This window comes from Lactuca saligna, chromosome 7 (genome assembly GCF_052625555.1).
Source record: "Lactuca saligna cultivar CGN05327 chromosome 7, ASM5262555v1, whole genome shotgun sequence".
In the NCBI taxonomy this organism is placed as follows: Eukaryota; Viridiplantae; Streptophyta; class Magnoliopsida; order Asterales; family Asteraceae; genus Lactuca; species Lactuca saligna.
This window is the reverse complement of record NC_136423.1, coordinates 143,380,024-143,399,535: the sequence shown is the minus strand read 5'-3', so window position 1 is coordinate 143,399,535 and position 19,512 is coordinate 143,380,024. Positions and strand designations below refer to the sequence as shown.

General features: G+C 41.2%; 1 protein-coding gene across 1 annotated transcript; it reads right to left on the bottom strand.

Annotated features, from left to right (window-relative positions):
• Positions 1-5,556: 5,556 nt before the first annotated feature.
• Positions 5,557-7,236, bottom strand: LOC145007308 (uncharacterized). Its single transcript, XM_078966267.1, has one exon. It carries the CDS (start codon positions 7,234-7,236, stop codon positions 5,557-5,559), a length of 1,680 nt encoding a protein of 559 aa, XP_078822393.1.
• Between the last annotated feature and the right edge of the window lie 12,276 nt (positions 7,237-19,512).

Below are 19,512 nucleotides of genomic sequence, written 5' to 3'. Positions count from 1 at the left end.
ATCCAGAGGCCAAACATCTTAATACGACATATAATGCACATACAAGCTTGGGGATTTGACCAAGAAAGACCCAAATGAAGTTTTAAGCATAGAATCATGGGGAAAACGGGTTATACCTCAAAGGAACTGCTGGAAGAACACAATAGTTGCTTGGTTGGCTTTCCTTCTTCTGGATTTACTTCTTTCCTCCTTCAAAACCTTCAAAAACACCCACAAAAGTCTCAAAATCTCAAGGAATGGCTTAGGACGATGTATACAGGGCTCTAAGGGTGAATGGGGGTTGGCTTGGGGCAGTTAAGTCGTTTAAATAGGGTGCAAACCCCTGAAACTTAGGGTTTCATCCAACAGCGGCGACTCGCCGAGTCTAGGATATGGATTCGCCGAGTCGCCAACTTAAAACGTGACCTGGGTCGCGTCTCTACTCGGCGAGTCGGACTCATGACTCGCCGAGTCCAAGGCTAAAATGGGAAATGTTCGAATAAGATTTACATACCAGAAACCAGGTGCTACAGGTTTCCTCAACAATAGATATCCTAAAGGCAACCATGAGGGGGATACAGTACACCGGTGAACACATCGTTCACAACACCTACAGGTTATGAACCTGCTTGCGTTCCATAAGACTGTCTAGAAAGAGTCTGTGGTCGTCATCCGTACTCCGCTACATGACTAGGTCAACAACAACAACATCGAGGCCTCTCATCTGTTTATCACACATCAACTATCTACCCATGTTCTACCCAACATATTAGTAGCTAAAAATATATATTTTTATACATAGTTTAAAACCTGTATAGCATGTTCAATCAATACATATTCCACATAATAGATGAGGCACACACACATAACACATATTTCATAGAGAATAAATCGGATCTATGAGATAGAAGAAAGTGAATATACATTCACGCATATAACAACAAAATATACACATAACGCGTATTTCATACAAAATACTTCATAATTATGCGTTAGAAGAAGGTAACTACACACTCACTTGATCAGAAGATGATCGGACAGCACTACGACTTGTAGAAGTAGTATTCTTCGGTAGATCTGGAAGATCTTCACAAAAACCGGGCTCCTTGCGGGCAGAGCTTCGGCTCGGGAATCACACTTCTCGGGATCTTCGGGGCTCGGGGTTGATACCGGGGCTTCGGGATACTTCTTTCACCTAAATCGATGCAAAACGGGAGAGAGAGAGAAGAGAAAATGAGCAAATGAATCGGCTGCACTCGACTCCCTTTTATAGGGTCTAGATCCTCGATTTACGCTGGGCGTAAATCTAGGTACGCTGGGCGTAACCTGGATAGGATCGCTGACTCCCCCCCTTTGGATAATATCCGAAATTTATATTTAAATTTAATATTTTATTTATTTAATAAACTTTAAAAATTCATATCTCCGTCATACGAACTCCGTTTTCGATGTTCTTTATATCCCCACGTAGGTGAGACTATGCTCTCCAACTTTCGTTTAGACTCCATCAGCTAATTTTGAAATTATTTTTAGTAGGCCGGGACAGGAAAACTTCATTATAAAATCATAACTTCTTCATCTGACGTCTGTTTTCGCCTATCTTTTCAACGTTTCACTACGATTAACGAGATCTTAGATTCTCATTTAGATTGTTTCGGCTAAAAACCGCTCGATTTCAAATCGAGTATTCGGGCTGCATACTGCTAAGTCGAAATTTCGAAAAATCATAACTTCCTCATACGAAGTCCGATTTGGGCGTTCTTTTTATGTACGCTCTCGGTTTAACGAACTCTACGACTTTTGTTTAGATTACTAAGGATAAATATCGCTCTAACGTAAATTTCACTTTTTACATCGTTCAGCGTTGTCGGTTCTGTCGCGAAACTTCGATAGGTCATAACTTCTTCGTTATAACTCGAATTTTGATAGCTTATTTTATTTCCTTATTTTTATTAGTTTATTTTAGATTTAGATCTGTTTATCATTAATGCATTGTATTTTATTTATTTTTCTTTAGTATGGATCGTACCGGGTGCTTGTTATGTTGCATGAGATATTTTGTAGGTTTTTCGGTGCTTGTTGCGGTTGCGGGTTGATTGGAGATGGGCTTAGTGGGCTCCTGAGGCATTATTGGACTTGGCAGAATCAAAGAGGAAGAATTGGGATTTGAAAGTTATTCGCTTAGATTATTTGGGCTTATGAAGATGGATCATAAATTTCTAATTTTGGGCTTGAAGCATCCATTTGGTGGCTAATTGATGATTGGTGCAATTCAAATTACATGGACAAGGAGGGGGGACCAAAGGAATCTTTGGTAGTGGAAGGGTGGAGTGGCTTGGTGGACCAATAGCATTACAGCAACATTTGCGCGGGTGGAATTTTCATCGCGCAGGTACCCGCGCAACTGCCCAGTTTGGGCATTTTGGTCATTTGGCTTGCCATAACCCTTGGGGATCAGATCTAGAAGCTCATTCACGATTTTCCACCATTGGAGACCTGTAAGAGGCGATTTTGGGAGCTAGAAATCATTTCCTTTCATCTTTCCAAATCTTAGGTAGTTTCTTTATGCAATTAGGTTATTGTTTTTGCTGAAAACCAATGAATGTTTGTGGGTTTTGAAGGATTTATGTTGATTATCAATTTATTCCATGTTTATGATTCTATTTTGCAATTCTTATGCTTATTTGATGCTTTGATCATGAGCTTAGTATTTGATTGAGCAATGGTTGATTTATTTCATTGATTTTGCATTGGATCATTGAATTTATCTAGAACAAAGGCTTTATGATGGTAGAAATCATCTCTTGCTTATGAATAATATCTCCTTTATGGACGTGTAAGCATTTGACATCCTCTAGGAATTGGGGATTCCTTCATTCTTAAGGCTAATTGATTTCTTGGGATTAATTGCTTCAATTGACCCTTGATCTTAATTAAGAAGGTGTGTTGTGGGCTTCCCCAACCTCCATACTACCTATGAGGAATCTTGGCATATGATGCTTCATGATTGCTATAACCAATTTGGGATGAAGGATAAGCTTTGTATTAGATCCTAATGATAAACACACAAATGTTCATTGTGTTGAATTGCCTTAGTTAACAAATTATTCCCAACCTTTGAGCATCTCATCAACTTGCTTAATTGCAAGATTTTTAGTTATTCAAGTACTTTAGTTTTCAAGTAATCAAACACCCCCCCTTTTATTTTCATTGTAGTTAGTTAGTTTAATTTCACTAGTTCTATTGAATTGCATTGGTGATTGAGTACAACCATTTCCCCGAGGATCGATACCCCTTTTTACCATTATATTACGTTTATTTAGCAATCAAATGGTGTAATTTGCTTGGCGGGCTTGACATCCCAACTAAGTTTTGGCGCCGTTCCGGGCAAACATCCGGTTTCAGAGGCTTCTCCCTTGTACTATCCTTTACAGTCTATCGTCTCATCGTCGGGGCCTTTTCTCACCAAAAATCAAAAAATAAAATAATAATAAAAATTATACTTATCCTAAATCTAAACCTAACAATCTAAATCTTCAATCTTGAACTTCTGTTATTGGGTCTTCAATCACATTCGCTGCTTGACATCCAGTTTTTTTTTTTTTGTGTTTCTCTTTTTCTTCATTTTTTTCTTCTTTGTTTTTGTTGCTTTTCTTGAATCATCTTTAATAGGCTCTTATTTTCTTCACTTTTTCAAATTTCTTCATTCTTTGTTTTGCTTCTTGGAAGGTCTAAGGATTTTCACCAAGTAACATAGGACTCCAATAGTGAAAATTGAGTGATAGATAGAGGCTAATATGAACACCTAATGATCATTGACAACGTGCCAAGATCAACTAAAAAGGGTGGGGAATGACTCAAAAATGGGTGTTACCGAAAAGACTTAGTCCCAAAAGATGTGAATTGGGGGACCCACTTCAAAGTTCATCAAGCACCTCAATGCAAGGTGTGATAAACAAAATCTATCTAACTATCTACTCTAGACCCCGAGAAAAATGATAACCTATCCTAAAAAGGCGGTGAGAATCTAACTAAACAAGGCTCGGACGAGACACGGGAGTACTAAGGGGTACTCCCTCCAAAACCAAGATGCGAGTCTTCAATATCTTCAATGTCTTCAAAATACCTTATCGGGCTAGTCTTTGCTCGCACACATTGGCATGACCAACCACATCCCTCCGCACCTAGACCCAATCAAGCTACCTGCATCTGACCCCCACACAAGCGTTCTCAAAGTGGTCTCTGAGGCTCAAAATGTGCCCCATTCATCAAATACAAGGAATTCCATATCAAGACCCAGGACCAATCTATGATTCAATACTTATGACTCGGCGCTATGGTACCTGTAGGGATGAGAAGACAAGAGAGAACAAAATGCATGAACTTAAACTAGAATGCATCTAAAAAGTATGAAAATTAGAAAAGAAAGAAAGAAAATATGCAATATTTTTGAATTTTTTATGCAATTTTTATGAATGCCCTAAATGACTAACTCTAAATGCAACTATATACAACCTAAATGCAATAAAAATAAAAGATTAGATTACCTCACCCCAAGCTTAAAATTAAGCATTGTCCTCAATGCTTAGGATGAGAGTAAGGAAGGATCATACTGGGATCAAGGTGGTGGAGGCCCGCGAGGATGGTATGGAAGCAACACATGGATCGCATAATGATGTTTGGATGGAGCTCTTGGCCGCCTAAATACACATGGATGAAAGCTTGGTCGCGCAAAGGACACATATGAAATGGCTCGAAATTTTATTATGAAATGACATATTTGCGCGGGTACCCTCGCAAACTTTACGCGGGTGGGGGGCAGCCGCGCGCACATGTCAGAATACATCCCATGTTGGGGTAATTTGGAACTCGAAATCTGCGCGGCTGGGGGCTGCTCGCGCAACGGCTGCGCAGGCACCCGCGCGCAACAATCAGAGAGCACCCCATGTTGGTGTAATTTGGAACTCGGGACCTGCGCGGCTGGGGTCGGTTGCGCAAAGTCTGCGCGGGCACCCGCGTGAAAGTCAAATTTTTGGAATTTTTCAAACTTCACCAAAATCACTGGAAGACTTCTATATGCTTATTTTTAGGCCAACCTCAAGTTTAGAAACACCCAAAACTTCAAGCGGAGATTATTTATTCACAATGCATTTATTTAACGTCTTTGCCAAGACATAGCCCCGCTTCTGTTAGCCTTCGTAAATCGGTGTTTCCATTGTTATGTTGTTTAATTCTCCCGTGTCAAAGCCTTCATAAAATAGTTTCAAATGGTGCCCATTCACTTTGAAGATTTGGTTTGTTTCCAAACTCTTGATTTCAACCAAACTAGGATAAAACACTTTTATAACAATAAAAGGTCCATGCCATCGAGATCGCAATTTTCCCAGGAATAACTTTAAGCGTGAATGATAAAGAAGAACTTTTTGACCCGGGATAAAGTGTTTTTGGGTTATATTCTTGTCATGAAATTCCTTTTTCTTCTCTTTGCACCTTTTGAACCTTTTAATTATCTTCTTCTTGACCACTTCCATCATTGGAGGATCCAATCTTCTTTGAGGTTCCCTCTTAGGATTACAATCATCTTCCATGATTATCTTGTCTGTATACATTAGGGCTTATCCTGTTTATTGGCTCAATCACGTCAACCCGATACAATGGAGAAATGTTACTAGGGTACCTCATTCCTTCAAAGATGTTGAAGTGAATGGTTTCTCCATCAAACTCCATAGTTATCTTTCCTTTATGGACATCAATGATTGTGTGAGCGGTATGCATGAAAGGTCTTCCAAGGAGGATCATAGATGATTTGGAAGGAGTCTTCTCTTCAAGATCAATGACATAAAAATCCACCGGAAAAACAAGTTGATTAACTTGTACTAACACATCCTCCAACACTCCTCTTGGAGACACACTTGACTTGTCCACTAATTGAATGATTACTCCAGTTTCTTCCAAAGGTCCAACATTAAGATATTGAAAAACCGAATATGGCATCACATTGATCGAGGCTCCAAGATCTAACATAGCACTTTCGACATGCAAATCACCAATGGTACAAGGGATAGCAAATATTCCCGGATCCTTGCATTTGGGAGGTAACTTCTTTTGGATAATCGCAGACACATTTGCATTGACTTGAATCTTTTCATTTGCCTTGAATTTTCTCTTCTTGGTGCATAAATCCTTAAGGAATTTTGCATAACTTGGAATTTGCTTAATGGCATCCAATAGTGAAATGTTGAGTTGAACCTTGCGGAAAGTCTCAAGAAACGCTTTCTCTTCTTCTTGTTTCTTTGAGGAAGCCAAACGGGATGGAAAAGGTGGTGGTATGACCAATGGTTTGATGGATTTGTTGGAAGGGTCGGGTTGATCAACATTTGGCACAACCGGTTCTTTTGGATGAACCACAACTTTTGGAGGTTCCACGATGATCACTTCATCTTCTTCTTCTCTTGAAACTCTTTTAGGTTGACTTTCTCCAAGTGTTTTCCCACTTCGCAAGGTGATGGCACTCACATTGGGGTTCTTCTCGGTTTGTGATGGAAGTTTACCCCTTTGTTCTATCTTGTTGAGAGCGGTTGCCAAGTCTCCAATTTGTGCTTGAATGTTGGAGAAAGTATTCTTGGTTTCTTGTTGAAATTGGGTTTGACTTTGAGCAAAAGAAGTAACAAGTTCTTGAAGGCTCATTTGATGGCTACCACTTGATTGACCTTGTTGTGGAGGGTGTTGGTAATTTGGAGGGTTATAAGAATTTTGTGGATATGGAGGTTTTTGGGATTGGTATTGTGGATGTTGGGGTCTCATCAAAAGATTTGGTGGATTTTGCTTTGGTGGATAAGGGTTGTTTTGGGTATTGCTCCAATTTGGGTTGAAGTTATTTTGAAATTCCATGGGTCTTGGTTGACTTTGATATCCTCCCATTGCATTCACATCTTCCGGTTTACTTCCAAGTGTGGGACACTTATCTGTATAATGGCCCGTCATTGCACAAATACCACATACCATCAATTGTTGACCACTTCCCACCACCATTTGACTTAACACATTAGTCAAATCCAAGATCTTTGATTCCAAATGTTGAGTGTTGCTAACTTCACCAACCACTTGTGTAGAATTTCTCTTCATGTCATTTCGAGTCCCAAAATTCCTTTGATTTTGAGAAATGGTACCAAAAAGTAATCGGATCTCGTGAGGGGTTTTGTTGAAGATGTCACCACCACTTGAAGCATCAATCATCCTCCGATCTTTTTCATTCATACCCTCATAAAATTGTTGAAGAAGTAGTTGTTTGGGTATATTGTGTTGAGGACAACTTGTACACAAATTATTGAAGCGCTCCCAAAAATCATGAAATGTTTCATTTTCCCCTTGACGAATCCCCAAAATGTCACTTCATTGGCTTGATATCCGGGAGGTGGGATAGAATTTGCTATTGAAGGCCTTGAGTAACTCTTCCCATGTGTGAATAGATCCCGGTGGTAAGTTGAATAACCACTCTCTAGCTTTGTCTTCCAAGGTGAGCGGGAATGCGGTTAACTTGAAATCATCCAATGTCACATTGTCGGGCAACATGCTAACACATATCATATGAAAGGACTTCAAATGCTTTTGAGGACCTTCTCTATCCAACCCATGGAACTTGGTAAGTTGATGGATGAAACTTGACTTCAATTCAATCCCTCGACGGTTTGTGGGATAAACAATAGCAAGAGGTGTATGAGTAACATCCGTTTCCATCATTTGTCTAAGTGTCAACTCTTGAGGAGGATTGGGTGGATTGGGGTTATTGGGATATTGTTGCAAGTAATTGGGTGGTTGTTGGTAAGGTGGATATGGGTATTGTTGGGGATTGTAGATTGGTGGTGGATATGGTTGGTAGTTAGGGTATTGGTTGTAAGGAGGTTGTTGTTGTGGGTACATTGGGTTTTGGTACATTGGAGGGGGTTGGTAATTGGGTTGATTTGGGTAATGTACTTGTTGAACTTGAAAAGAATTGTTTTGAGGTTGGTTGTTTTGGTGGAAGTGTTGGTTTTGTAGTTGTGGTGGTGGTTGATAATTGGGTTGATTTTGAGGAGGGGCTTGATTCTAAGGTGGCATATCAATGAGAGGTTCTTGTGGTTGTTGTCTTGGTTGATGGGGTGGGGTATTGGCGTCTTGATTGATTGGGTTTGGGTTGGGATTATGAGGTGGAGTGTGATTCATGGCTATGTGGTTTTCAAACGGAATGTCTTCAAAGGAATGACCAACAATTGGAGAACTCGGTTCGGTGTCGATATCACTTGAAGTATGAACTTGATCTTCTATGTTGATTAGTAGAGAAGAGGAAGAAGCTTGAACTAGTTTGTTGGGCTGAAGATCATTTTTGTTGATTGCGTCTTTTGGGCTCGTTTAGCTTAAGGCTTTTTGTGTACCGGTTTGGGCCTGTCCAACCATGAACCTTTTATGTTTTGTATATTTGTTTTCGCTTGCATGCATATTAGGTTAAGGTTTCAGAGATCTGAGAATAGCCATACATCTAGACGACAACAGGTTTCTTTGATCGTTCTTGTAACCTTCCAATCCTCTACAGTTGATGTTCTTAATCGAGCTCTTCTGAGGATTTTGTTTAATCATTCGACACGTTTGATTCCATCTTGTCTTGTTCTTATTATTGTGTTTATATCGTCTTTGTTTACTTACTTGTTCAAGATCTAATCGATCTTTATAAATTAAAGGTTAGTTTAATCTTAATAATTGGTATCAGAGCAGGAGGCTGTGTAATCGATACACATCTTTTCTGTGAAAAAGATTTCCATTAGGGTTTTTCCGCAATTATCAATATTTATTGAGCCGTCATCTCGTTATTGACGTATCTTGATATTTATTATTTTGCCCTAATCTGCTTTATTACAAGTCTGATCTTTGAACAGGTCTTTACGATCATAATGGACGCGACACAATCAAACCTTATTAATATTTCCAACAACATTGGTTCGACGACAAAGATTCCAATCTTATACACCCATGACTATGAAGTATGGGCGCATCACTTCGAAGACTACGTTATTGGGTCGGAGGATAATGGGTACCTCATTTGGGAAGCCATCACCAATGGGCCGTTTTCTCATTCTGCAACGTCCAGAATCATCAAGACACAAAAAGAGTACAATGATCTGCTAAAGGACGTGAAGGATATTGCACAAGATGAAAAGGATAAATTCCAGTGCAATATGAAGGCATTAAGGTTGATCAGATTCGCCCTTCAGTCTGACACATTCCGGTTGGTCAGCTCATGCACGACGGCAAAGGAAGTTTGGGATAGACTTCGGGAACTGTATTCTACAGACGAGGATCTTGAACATTCTATTCAAACCTTGCTTTTATCTGAGTTTGGAGAATTCAGGCAAGGAGACGAAGAAACCGTGACCCAGACGTTTGATCGCTTCAATCATCTTCTCAGCAAGATGATCAAACACGATATTGAAAGGAAGCTTATCGAACAGAAGGTTACTTTCTTGAATGGTCTGAGGTCCGAATGGAGAGCGGCAGTTTCCACAGTCAAAGCCCATGAGCAGTTTAAATCATACTCTTTGGCGAAACTGGTGGGTATTCTCAAGTCCCAAGAGAAGATTGTGGTGCAAGAAAAGAATGTTGCTACTAGTCTCGGTTCGTTGGCCCTCCTATCTAAAAGTAAAGCTGTGATGGAGGACGAGGACCTCAACCTGGAGGATTATGATCTCACATCAGAGGACTATGCCATGATGGTGTCCAATCCCAAGAGGTTCATAAAGAAGAGATTCCCCAGCAACAAAAACCGAAACTGGCAGGGGAGTTATAGCTCTGAAAAGGTGAGTAATGAACCGAAGGCTGAGGAGCACAAGAAGGAACCGAAGGTGGATGGTGATTCCGGAGTAAGCTGTTTCTACTGTGGTGGGAAAAACCACTATGCTAAGGACTGCGTCCTTAAGAAGATGGCTGAAAAAGATGATGGGAATGACGAGGAAGCTGTGTTGCAGAAAAGACTGGACGAGTTGAGAAAGAAGAAGTCTACCACTAAACCTTTTATTAATGCTCTTATTGTGTAGGGTTCGGTTAAAGGTGATGAGTTCGGTAGCACGGAAGTTTGGTCTACCGACTCAGAAGACGAGGAAGTGAGGTAGCCTACCCATGGAAAGGCCTACGTGACTAAGGAAGAAAGCAGTGGTGGAAGATGCCTCATGGTAACTGACGTATCTCAAATGAGGGGATACAACACCGATGGAGGAAGTGATGGACCGAAGGCAAAGGAGGACATGTGCTTTACGGCCAAACCGCTCAGCCAGCAGTTCAATGAGCTCGATGAACTGATAAAGAAGGTACAATCTGTTTTTATTTCATGCAAAGTACCGTCATCCTCTTATGAGAAAGAACTAAAAAACGTCAATACAAGAATTTCTCATCTAGATAGTAGCTTAACTCAAACTCGAGTCACAAACTCTAACCTAACTGATCAATTGAGTAGGGTGGCGTCGAAGAGTGAGGAGCGGAGAATGTGGATCGAGTTAAAAGAGTCGGAATTAGTTAAAGTTAAAGATGAAAACATTTATTTGCAAAGAGACAATTTAAAATTGTTAAAATAGCGGAATGTTTTTTGTTTAATTGCTAAACGTCTGTATTCTAATATTACTCAGCTTCACTTGGATTGTGAAATAGGCCAAAAGATTCACCGCATGATTTTGCCCTTCCTAGAGTTTAAGGAAGATGAAATCGATGCCGAAGCCTACAATTGTGAGAGTGTGATATCGTCTGATGATGTCAATCCGACCTACATGTTTGGACTGGACAAAATTGAGTCCTTCATTAAATCCAAAGACCACAAGGACATGCTTAAAAATCTTTTGGATGAAAATGACAGACTTAAATTGAGAACCGAAACCATGCAAAAATTTGACTCTTTAAACGCCAACGTAAGCTCAGAAAACAAAATTGATGTTGAAAATGCATCTGAGCTTAACGAGGATGAAAACATGAGTGAAATTTCTGTAGAGGACACGGTTGACTGCTCAGAATTTATTAAAACCGAACCTGAAAACCACAAGAATCTTATATCTAAAAATTCAGTGGAGTTCGCTCGGTTGTCCCATCAAAAGTCCCCAAAATTAGTTGAGAAAGCAGTTGTGTATCAAAAGGTCAGGACCACTCCAAACCAAGTATACAAGGTAACAGGAGTAACCGAACATCAAACAACTGAACTTGTAGCCATTGTAAACGAAGACAATGCTGATGGCTGCGATGAGTACTTCTGGGAAGCTCCAATTGATAATGCAGACGAAACCATTGGTCTATCTGAAAGAACTTCCTGGAAGAGCAAAGGTAGATACATACCTGAACCCTTGAATAAGCCGAACAACTTCGATGAGCCAAGCACCAGTGGTACAAAAGATATCCCTCAGAAGAATGATCACTCGGCAAAAGAAGACATTCCCTCGGCTCCTTCAGCTCAAAGTAAAACTCCTGCAATTCAAAAGGAACCAGCCAAGGAGACACTGAAAACGAAAGCAAATGTTCATCATCAACCTACACAGATGAGGAATAGGAAGAGAGAAAGGAACAATAGATACAGGAAGAACCTTTCTGAAAGGAAACAATTCTGGCATTCCCAGAATGCATATTTCTCTCATCAAGAAAAGAATCTGAAGTATGAAAATAATCCTGTAGGAAAGCTTGAAAGTCACAAAAACCGAAAGCCAAGGTTCGGTTCACAAGAAGATATCAACCGAAAGCCAAGGTTCGGTTCTAAAAAGAACTTCAACCGAAACCAAAGGTTCGGTTCCAAAGACAGCTCCAACCGAACGCAAAGGTTCGGTTCTGAAGTCAAAAGAAAACAACACTCCAAGGTCGTTCCCTCCAATGATCAAAAGCAAAAGGGTCACCTAGAGTCTCCAGCCAGAAAATCCTCTCAATCCAAACCCTCTCGTTCAAATTCTTCTCGTTCTTCTAATTCTTCTACTCCCACTGATTCGTCTCCGTCTTACTCTGAAGCTGATTCCTCTTGCTTTCAAAAATCTCATTTGTCAGCTGAGCAAAAGGGGAAGCAGAAGGTGAATGTATCCAAACCAAACACACCCAATCCTAACAAAGTAAAAGTTTTCACCATTAAAAGGAAAGATGAAACAACTCTTATAAAACGAACTTATCTTGTTGACGTCTCTCTTACTGTTCCCTTTTCCATGCAAAGCTCACGTGGACCCAAGAAACTTTGGGTTCTGAAATCTGTCTAATTTTTGCAGGTTATAAGTGACGAGCAGTTCGACGAAGAATGGTACATCGATAGTGGCTGCTCACGTCACATGACAGGGAGGAAAGAGGAGCTTAGAGAATACAGATCTCTTGCAAATGGTGGCAACGTCAAGTTTGGAAATAATTCTTTCGGCACCATAAAGGGATATGGGATGATAACAAATGGGGACTTTACTATAAGGAAGGTGGCTTATGTGGAAGGACTTCAACACAACCTAATAAGTGTATCTCAGCTTGTTGGAGGTACAAGTCTCAAAGTATCATTCGATGATGAAGGTTCTGAAATCATAGAGAAAAAGTCAAAGAAAGTGATTCTCAAGTCAGATCGAAAGGGTGAAATGTTTCCCTTAAACCTTAAACCCATCAAAGGAAACCCAACTATTTGCTTGTTGTCAAAAGCTCAATCCGACGAAAGCTGGCTGTGGCACCGAAGATTGTCTCATCTTAATTTTAAAGATATCAACCGACTTGTCACTGGAGGTCATGTTAGGGGTCTTCCATTGCTCAAGTTCGACAGAGATCATTTGTGTGCTGCATGCGAAATGGGGAAGCAGAGTCGTCAAAGTCACCCATCTATAATCAACACAAAAGTTGTTGAACCACTCGAATTACTTCATATTGATTTGTGTGGTCCTTCATCTATCGAAAGCATCGGTGGTAGCAAGTATATTCTTGTTATCGTTGATGACTTTTCACGATTTACATGGGTGTTCTTTCTAAAGCTCAAATCTGAAGCGACTCAAAAGCTGAAAGTGTTTATCAAGCAAATTGAAGTACAGCTTAAGAAGGTTGTTCGCAACATCAGAAGTGACAATGGTCTCGAATTCAAGAACAGGGAGTTTGAAGAATTTCTTGCAGAAAAGGGAATTAGTGATAATTTCTCAGCTCCCTACACACCGCAACAGAACGGAATAGTCGAAAGACGAAACCGATCTTTGTGTGAAGCTGCCCGAACTATGCTAAGTTTCGCTTCCTTACCTCTTTCTTTTTGGGCTGACGCTATTTCAGCTGCTTGTTTTACACAGAACAGGTCCTATCTCAACAAGAGGTTCGCGCTCACTCCATATGAGATACTGAACAACAGAAAGCCAAATGTGAAATTTTTCCATGTGTTCGGCTCGAGGTGTTTCATCTTTAATTCTAAAGAACACCGCAACAAGTTTGATGTCAAAGCCGACGAGGGAATATTTCTGGGTTACTCGCTCACATCCAAGGCATACAGGGTCCTAAACAAGCGTTCGAGAAAGATTGAAGAGACATACTATGTGACCTTTGACGACAACTATGTCAAGAAGCTACAGGCTAAAGAAGACATCGCTGGGGAAATCTTTCCTCTAAATGGCCAGGTTATAGTCTCGGTCGCCAACTTATTCGAGACATTCATGGAGCTCTTTGACGAACTGGAGAACGCTTCACTCTCCAAAGCAGGTGCAACAGACAACAAAGTTAATCACATGAAGCAGATTGTCGAAGATGCTGCAAGAAGAATGCATGAAGGAGATTCAACGTCTAACGACTCTCCATCCAACAACGCTCAAGTCGAGGGGGAGCCAAGAGCACAAGTCCAGGGGGAGCCAAGCTCACATGTCCAGGGGGAGCCAAATTCTACAACATCAATCGAAGAGGCCTCAACACCAGGAAGCTCAGAACCACAAGAAACACCTGAACCTCATGTCTTCCAAAACTCATCAACTGAGGGGGAACATATAGATATGACACTCGGTTACGATAGCCAATCTGAGCCAGACGAAATAATTAATGCTGAACTAGACCCAACCTTTGATCCAAATTACCCTTCTCTTATCAAATGGATCAGAGATCATCTTGTCTCTCAAGTAGTTGGCAATGTCTCTGAAAAGGTTTTGACCCGATCACAACTGAAGGCAAAACAGACTTCCTTATTTTCAAAGGTTGAGTTTTGCATGTTTAACTCATTCGTATCAAAAGTTGAACCAAAGACAGTCAATATTGCTCTAGATCACTCTGATTGGGTTCAAGCAATGCAAGACGAGCTGAACGAATTTGAAAGGAACAAAGTCTGGCGCCTCATTCCAACTCCTCCAGATGCTTCGGTTGATGGTCTCAAATGGGTATTTAGGAACAAAATGGACAAGGAAGGTAATGTTATACGGAACAAGGCTCATCTGGTGGTAAAGGGATACTGTCAGGAGGAAGGGATAGACTATGAAGAGACTTTCGCTCCAGTAGCTAGGCTAGAATCTGTTAGAATATTTCTGGCTTATGCTGCTCACAAGAACTTTGAGGTTTTCCAAATGGACGTCAAGTGTTCATTTCTCAATGGAGAACTCGAAGAAACTGTGTACGTGGAGCAACCTCCTGGGTTCGTGAACGAAAAGCATCCAAATCATTGCTATATTCTGGATAAAGCTGTGTACGGCCTCAAGCAAGTTCCGAGGGCCTGGTATGAAATGCTTACAAAATTTTTAAAGATGTCTAAATTCAAACAAGGTTCGGTTGACCCAACCTTCTTTCGCAAAAAGGAAGGTAACCACCTTATGATAGTTCAAATTTATGTCGATGACATCATCTTTGGCTCCACGAATCCCAGCTTAACAGCTGAATTCAGAAAGCTGATGGAGACTAAGTTTGAAATGAGCTCAATGGGTCCAATTAACTTTTTCCTTGGTTTAAACATAAGACAGGGACCCGAAGGCAGCTTTATTAACTAGGAAGCTTACACGAAGACTCTCCTAGCAAATTTTGGTATGATGGGAGACTCAAAAGTCAAAGTCCCAATGGCATTCGGCACCAAGCTTACCCTATCCCTAGACAAACCGGCTGTCGATATCACGCTCTATCGTCAAATGATTGGCTCATTAATGTATCTAACTGCTAGCAGACCTGATATCATGTTCTTTGTTTGTTATTGTGCTCGATTTCAGGCAAACCCACGCGAACCTCACATGCTTGCAGTGAAGAACATCCTACGCTACCTCAAGCGAACCACCTCCTTTAGGTCTATGGTATCCATCCAACTCAGGCTTCTTTGTTCAAGCCTATTCTGATGCTGACCTTGGAGGATGTGGACTCGACTGTAAAAGCACAACTGGTGGTTGTCAATTTCTTGACGGGAAGTTAGTCAGCTGGCAATCCAAGAAACAAACGTGCGTGTCGCTATCTACTACCGAAGCGGAATACATTGCAGCTGCATCCTGCACATCACAAGTGATTTGGATCCAAAGTCAACTTCGAGACTATGGACTCAATATGAAGAAGATCCCACTATATTGTGACTCTGAAAGTGCAATTAGGATCTGTCATAACCCAGTGCAACACTCCAAAACCAAACACATAGCACTGCGATATCACTTCATCAAAGATCACGTGTAAGATGGAAACGTCGAAGTTCACTTCGTAAGAACCACTGATCAACTGGCTGACGTCTTTACAAAAGCTCTTCCTGAAGCATCATTCAATAAAATATTGCAAGGACTAGGTATGATGGAATCAGAGTCAGTACCTCACAGTATCTCTCAAACTCAAACGTAAGAACCGAAACCAACCGAACGTTCGGGTTCGGTTCAACTATCTGACCCACTCATTTCTTCAAAGGTAGTTTTTCAATGTTGTATATTTCTTGTACAATTCTGTTTTTCCTCGTGAAAAAAAAATCTTTTCCTTGTTTGCTTAAATTTCCAGGTTCCTCAAAATTTTGAGGAACCGAAACCAACCGAAGGTTCGGGTTTGGTTTTTCAGAATTTTCTAGAACCGAAATCAACCGAAGGTTCGGGTTCGGTTTTTCAAAATTTTCCTCAACCGAAACCAAATGTATGATTGGGTTCGGTTTTTCATTTGTCAATTTTTCAAGTTGTTTAAAATTTTTTTTTTGTTTTGTCTAATTTTTTTTTTAAGTCTTATTTTTTTTAAAATCTCAAAAACTCCAATTTTTTTTTATTTCTTGTGTGTTTGTGTTCGTTTATGGGGATAAATTTGATGAAATACCTAAGTGTCCCTAGAAGCATGCTGCTGTATGTGTCTCAAGCCTCATAAGATTTTGAATAATGGCCTTCATGACCTGGTCTACACAAACCTTGTCTTCCCAATAAGGCCAATTCATTTATTCTAATCATGAGCTACCTCACTCTTTTCTCACATGAGTTAAGAGTTTCCTGCTTGGTCCTTCTTTTCGCAGCAGAGTTACTTTGTTTTCTTACACCATCTCTACATTACTTCTCCACTACACTCATTCCATCATAGTAACCCTTGAGACTCTCAAAAATTACCACTGAGGTTTATGGTTACACAACATCTGTGTTTATGATCTTAGTATTGTGTCACTACGAACTAAGTGAAACCCAAAATTCCACACCTAACGAATTGACGGTGAACAATTAAATTGCTCAAGTTTTCACTAAAGAATTGACGAAAGTACCCTATTAAAATCTCCAATTTTATGTGATTCCTATGAAATTGTTAAAACCCAAAACATTTCTTCCCTTGGGATCGTGTTCTCATTTTTCTTTCTGAGATTTTATTTCTTTTCAACCCACTCTTATTTAGCCTAATTAAAAGAAGCCTTTCAACATTTCTTAATAAATGGTTGATCGTAATTTAACGGGAATCCTCTTTTAAACCTTAAGCTGTCTCTTGTCCTGTAACATTAAATGCGCGTGTGGGAATAGTAACGGCTTGTCCCTATGAAACGGCGGTTATTGGGCGGCATGATCCTAGGAACCTGACACTCTCTCTCCTACGTGATCATCGCACGCCCCAACTGTCATCCATAAGAGATTTGAAACGATTTTTCTCTCTCCTATCACCCACTATAAATAGCCCGCTATACCACCTTTTACCTCTTTACAACCTTCAAAATTTCCAGAATGCAAATACTCCCAAACAGTTTCCTGTTCATCATCTTCTTCCCACCTGCATCAATGGCTGACTCCTCTTCAGTTCATGCAACCTCACAGATTCTTCCCATTCGCCCCCAGCAATGTTTGGTCATTGATCTTAACCCACTGGCGTACGACTCTTACATGTCGCCGGTCATAGAGTGCTTGAAGTATTCCCAACTTTTTCCGGCTCTTTCCTGAATCGAATCGGTGCCGATGGCGGCCCTATCGCAGGTCTACGCGACTGCATATTACGACAAGGCTGTCGACCGGGTGTTTTTCGAGATTGGAGACCACAAAACCTCCGTCTCTCGCCCACGTTTCTGCACCTTGCTAGGGTTTGCTGCTGACCCTTCAAGAGTTCATCCGGAGTCGATACAGATTGGTCATCTGTATAACATGTTTTACAACATGGGATACACAAAAGTTCTTACCTCCGTTGCAAGATTCAAAAAGTCATGCTTGCCGCCACAATGGAACGGTTTATTTACAGTCCTTTTCTAGGGCTTGTCGGAGAGAAGTTCAGGATCAGATGGTGCAAGTCGTCTGTTCCTCACCATCATGTACGGAGTTTACAATGGGATTAACCTGGATTATGGGTTTGTTCTATGGCAAAAACTTATTCAAAGCCTCTCCTCTTCATCCCGACACTCTGAAGTCTCGTTGGCCCGATTCTGGATACTGATAACAAAATGGGCCATGGACAGATTCGATGTTCCCACTGCTGAAGGTGCATCGATGTCTTCTGTTGGTACTTTCCATACCAAGAAGATCATCGTCTCCGATGCATCAAAATTCTCCTTTATTGGCTCTATCCCGAAGTCAATGTATGGTGATGTGCCTTCTGATAGTAGGTTGATTCGGAAGCTCAAGGAGCTAAGGCCATCTGGTCTAAGGGATCTGACCCCGGATATGCTCAGGTCCATTCATGATGCAGACAAACCGGTGAGCAGAGGTAAAAAGGCAGAAAAAGGGAAGCAAACGTCCAAAGCTTCAAAGGGACCTTCTCCTAAAAAGAGGAAACAGCCGAAAGCCGCACCATCCCCACCACCGAAGAAGAGGAAGACCCAACCGAAGCGAAAGCTTGTTATACCCTCTTCTTCGAGTGACTCTGAGGGTCAGAGTTTGGGTTCTGATGACTCTCAAGGGGATGCATCTCCTCAACGAGGCAATACACCACCTCGGTCCCCTACCCCAGAGATAGAACTACCAATTTCCCCAATTCCTTCCCCACCACCAATCTTTACAACTACAACCGAATCACCTCATGTAACCGAACCTCCTCAACCCAAAACCCAAACAACCAAAACTCCTCATACTTAACCACCAACCGAAACTATACCATCACCCACTCAACCTGATCCTACCAAACTCACAACACCACCAACCTCTCCACCCCCTTCATCTCCTGAAAATGCATCTGAGGGCGAAAACCCTTATCTTGGGGGAGAAAACATGATCTTTGATTCGGTCTACTATAGTCCGTTTCAAGTTCAAAGTGACGAGGAGGATGATGCTCCAGTAACCAAGAAGCATGTCAAAGAGCTCAACGAGAAGATTGACCTACTTCTCGCCTCCTCGTCTAACCAGCAGTCCTCTTTGTCTGAAGCTGCCCTTCAGAAGATTGTTGATGCCTTCTCCAGGGCTCAACATGATTCAGCGGCCTCAGCAACTGCTGCAATTGAGACATCTACAAGGGCATGTGAGGCAGCGACCGAAAAAGTCGATAAACTATTTTCTGATGCCTCTACCCTGCTGCAGTCCCTGCAGGAAAGTGCAGATGCCACAAAGACATCTTTGGAACCAATTGTCCAACAATTGGCCAATTTTGTCTCATCGGAGTTGCCTTCGTTCGCAACTCTACGCCAAACCATAAGCGATGACAACTCGGCCTTTACTGCCTCCATTGACGCTCGCCTCGCCAAGCTACAAGAAGATCTGGCAACCGAGCGTTCGTTAATGGACGATCTGGCAACCAAAAGAACTGCACTTGAGGTCAAGACAACACAACTCTCTCAATCCCAACAACAACTGGAAGATCTTTGATCTGAACGGGAGGTGGTCAAGACGTGTGTTTCGGATGTCCACGCTGTTATATCCAACATTCTGGAAGCACACGATCCCATCTTAAACTTTTCGGTGAGGCGTTCCCTTGCTGAAAAGCTCTCTCCAGCCATCGATCTTCTTAACAAAGTAGAAGGCCTCCCAAGTTTTGTGTCCATTCCGAAACAAGGGGGAGATGAGAAGACAGGATCAAAACCACCTCCTTCCTCCAAAGCTACTCACACGACCGAACCATCTCCAACTGATCAAGCTTTAGGTTCGGGTGTGAAGGACAAAGGCAAAAACATAGCTGAGGACGAAGATGAAGAAGGAGACAAGGAGACCATTGCTGACATTTTAAAACGAAAGAACAGTCGCA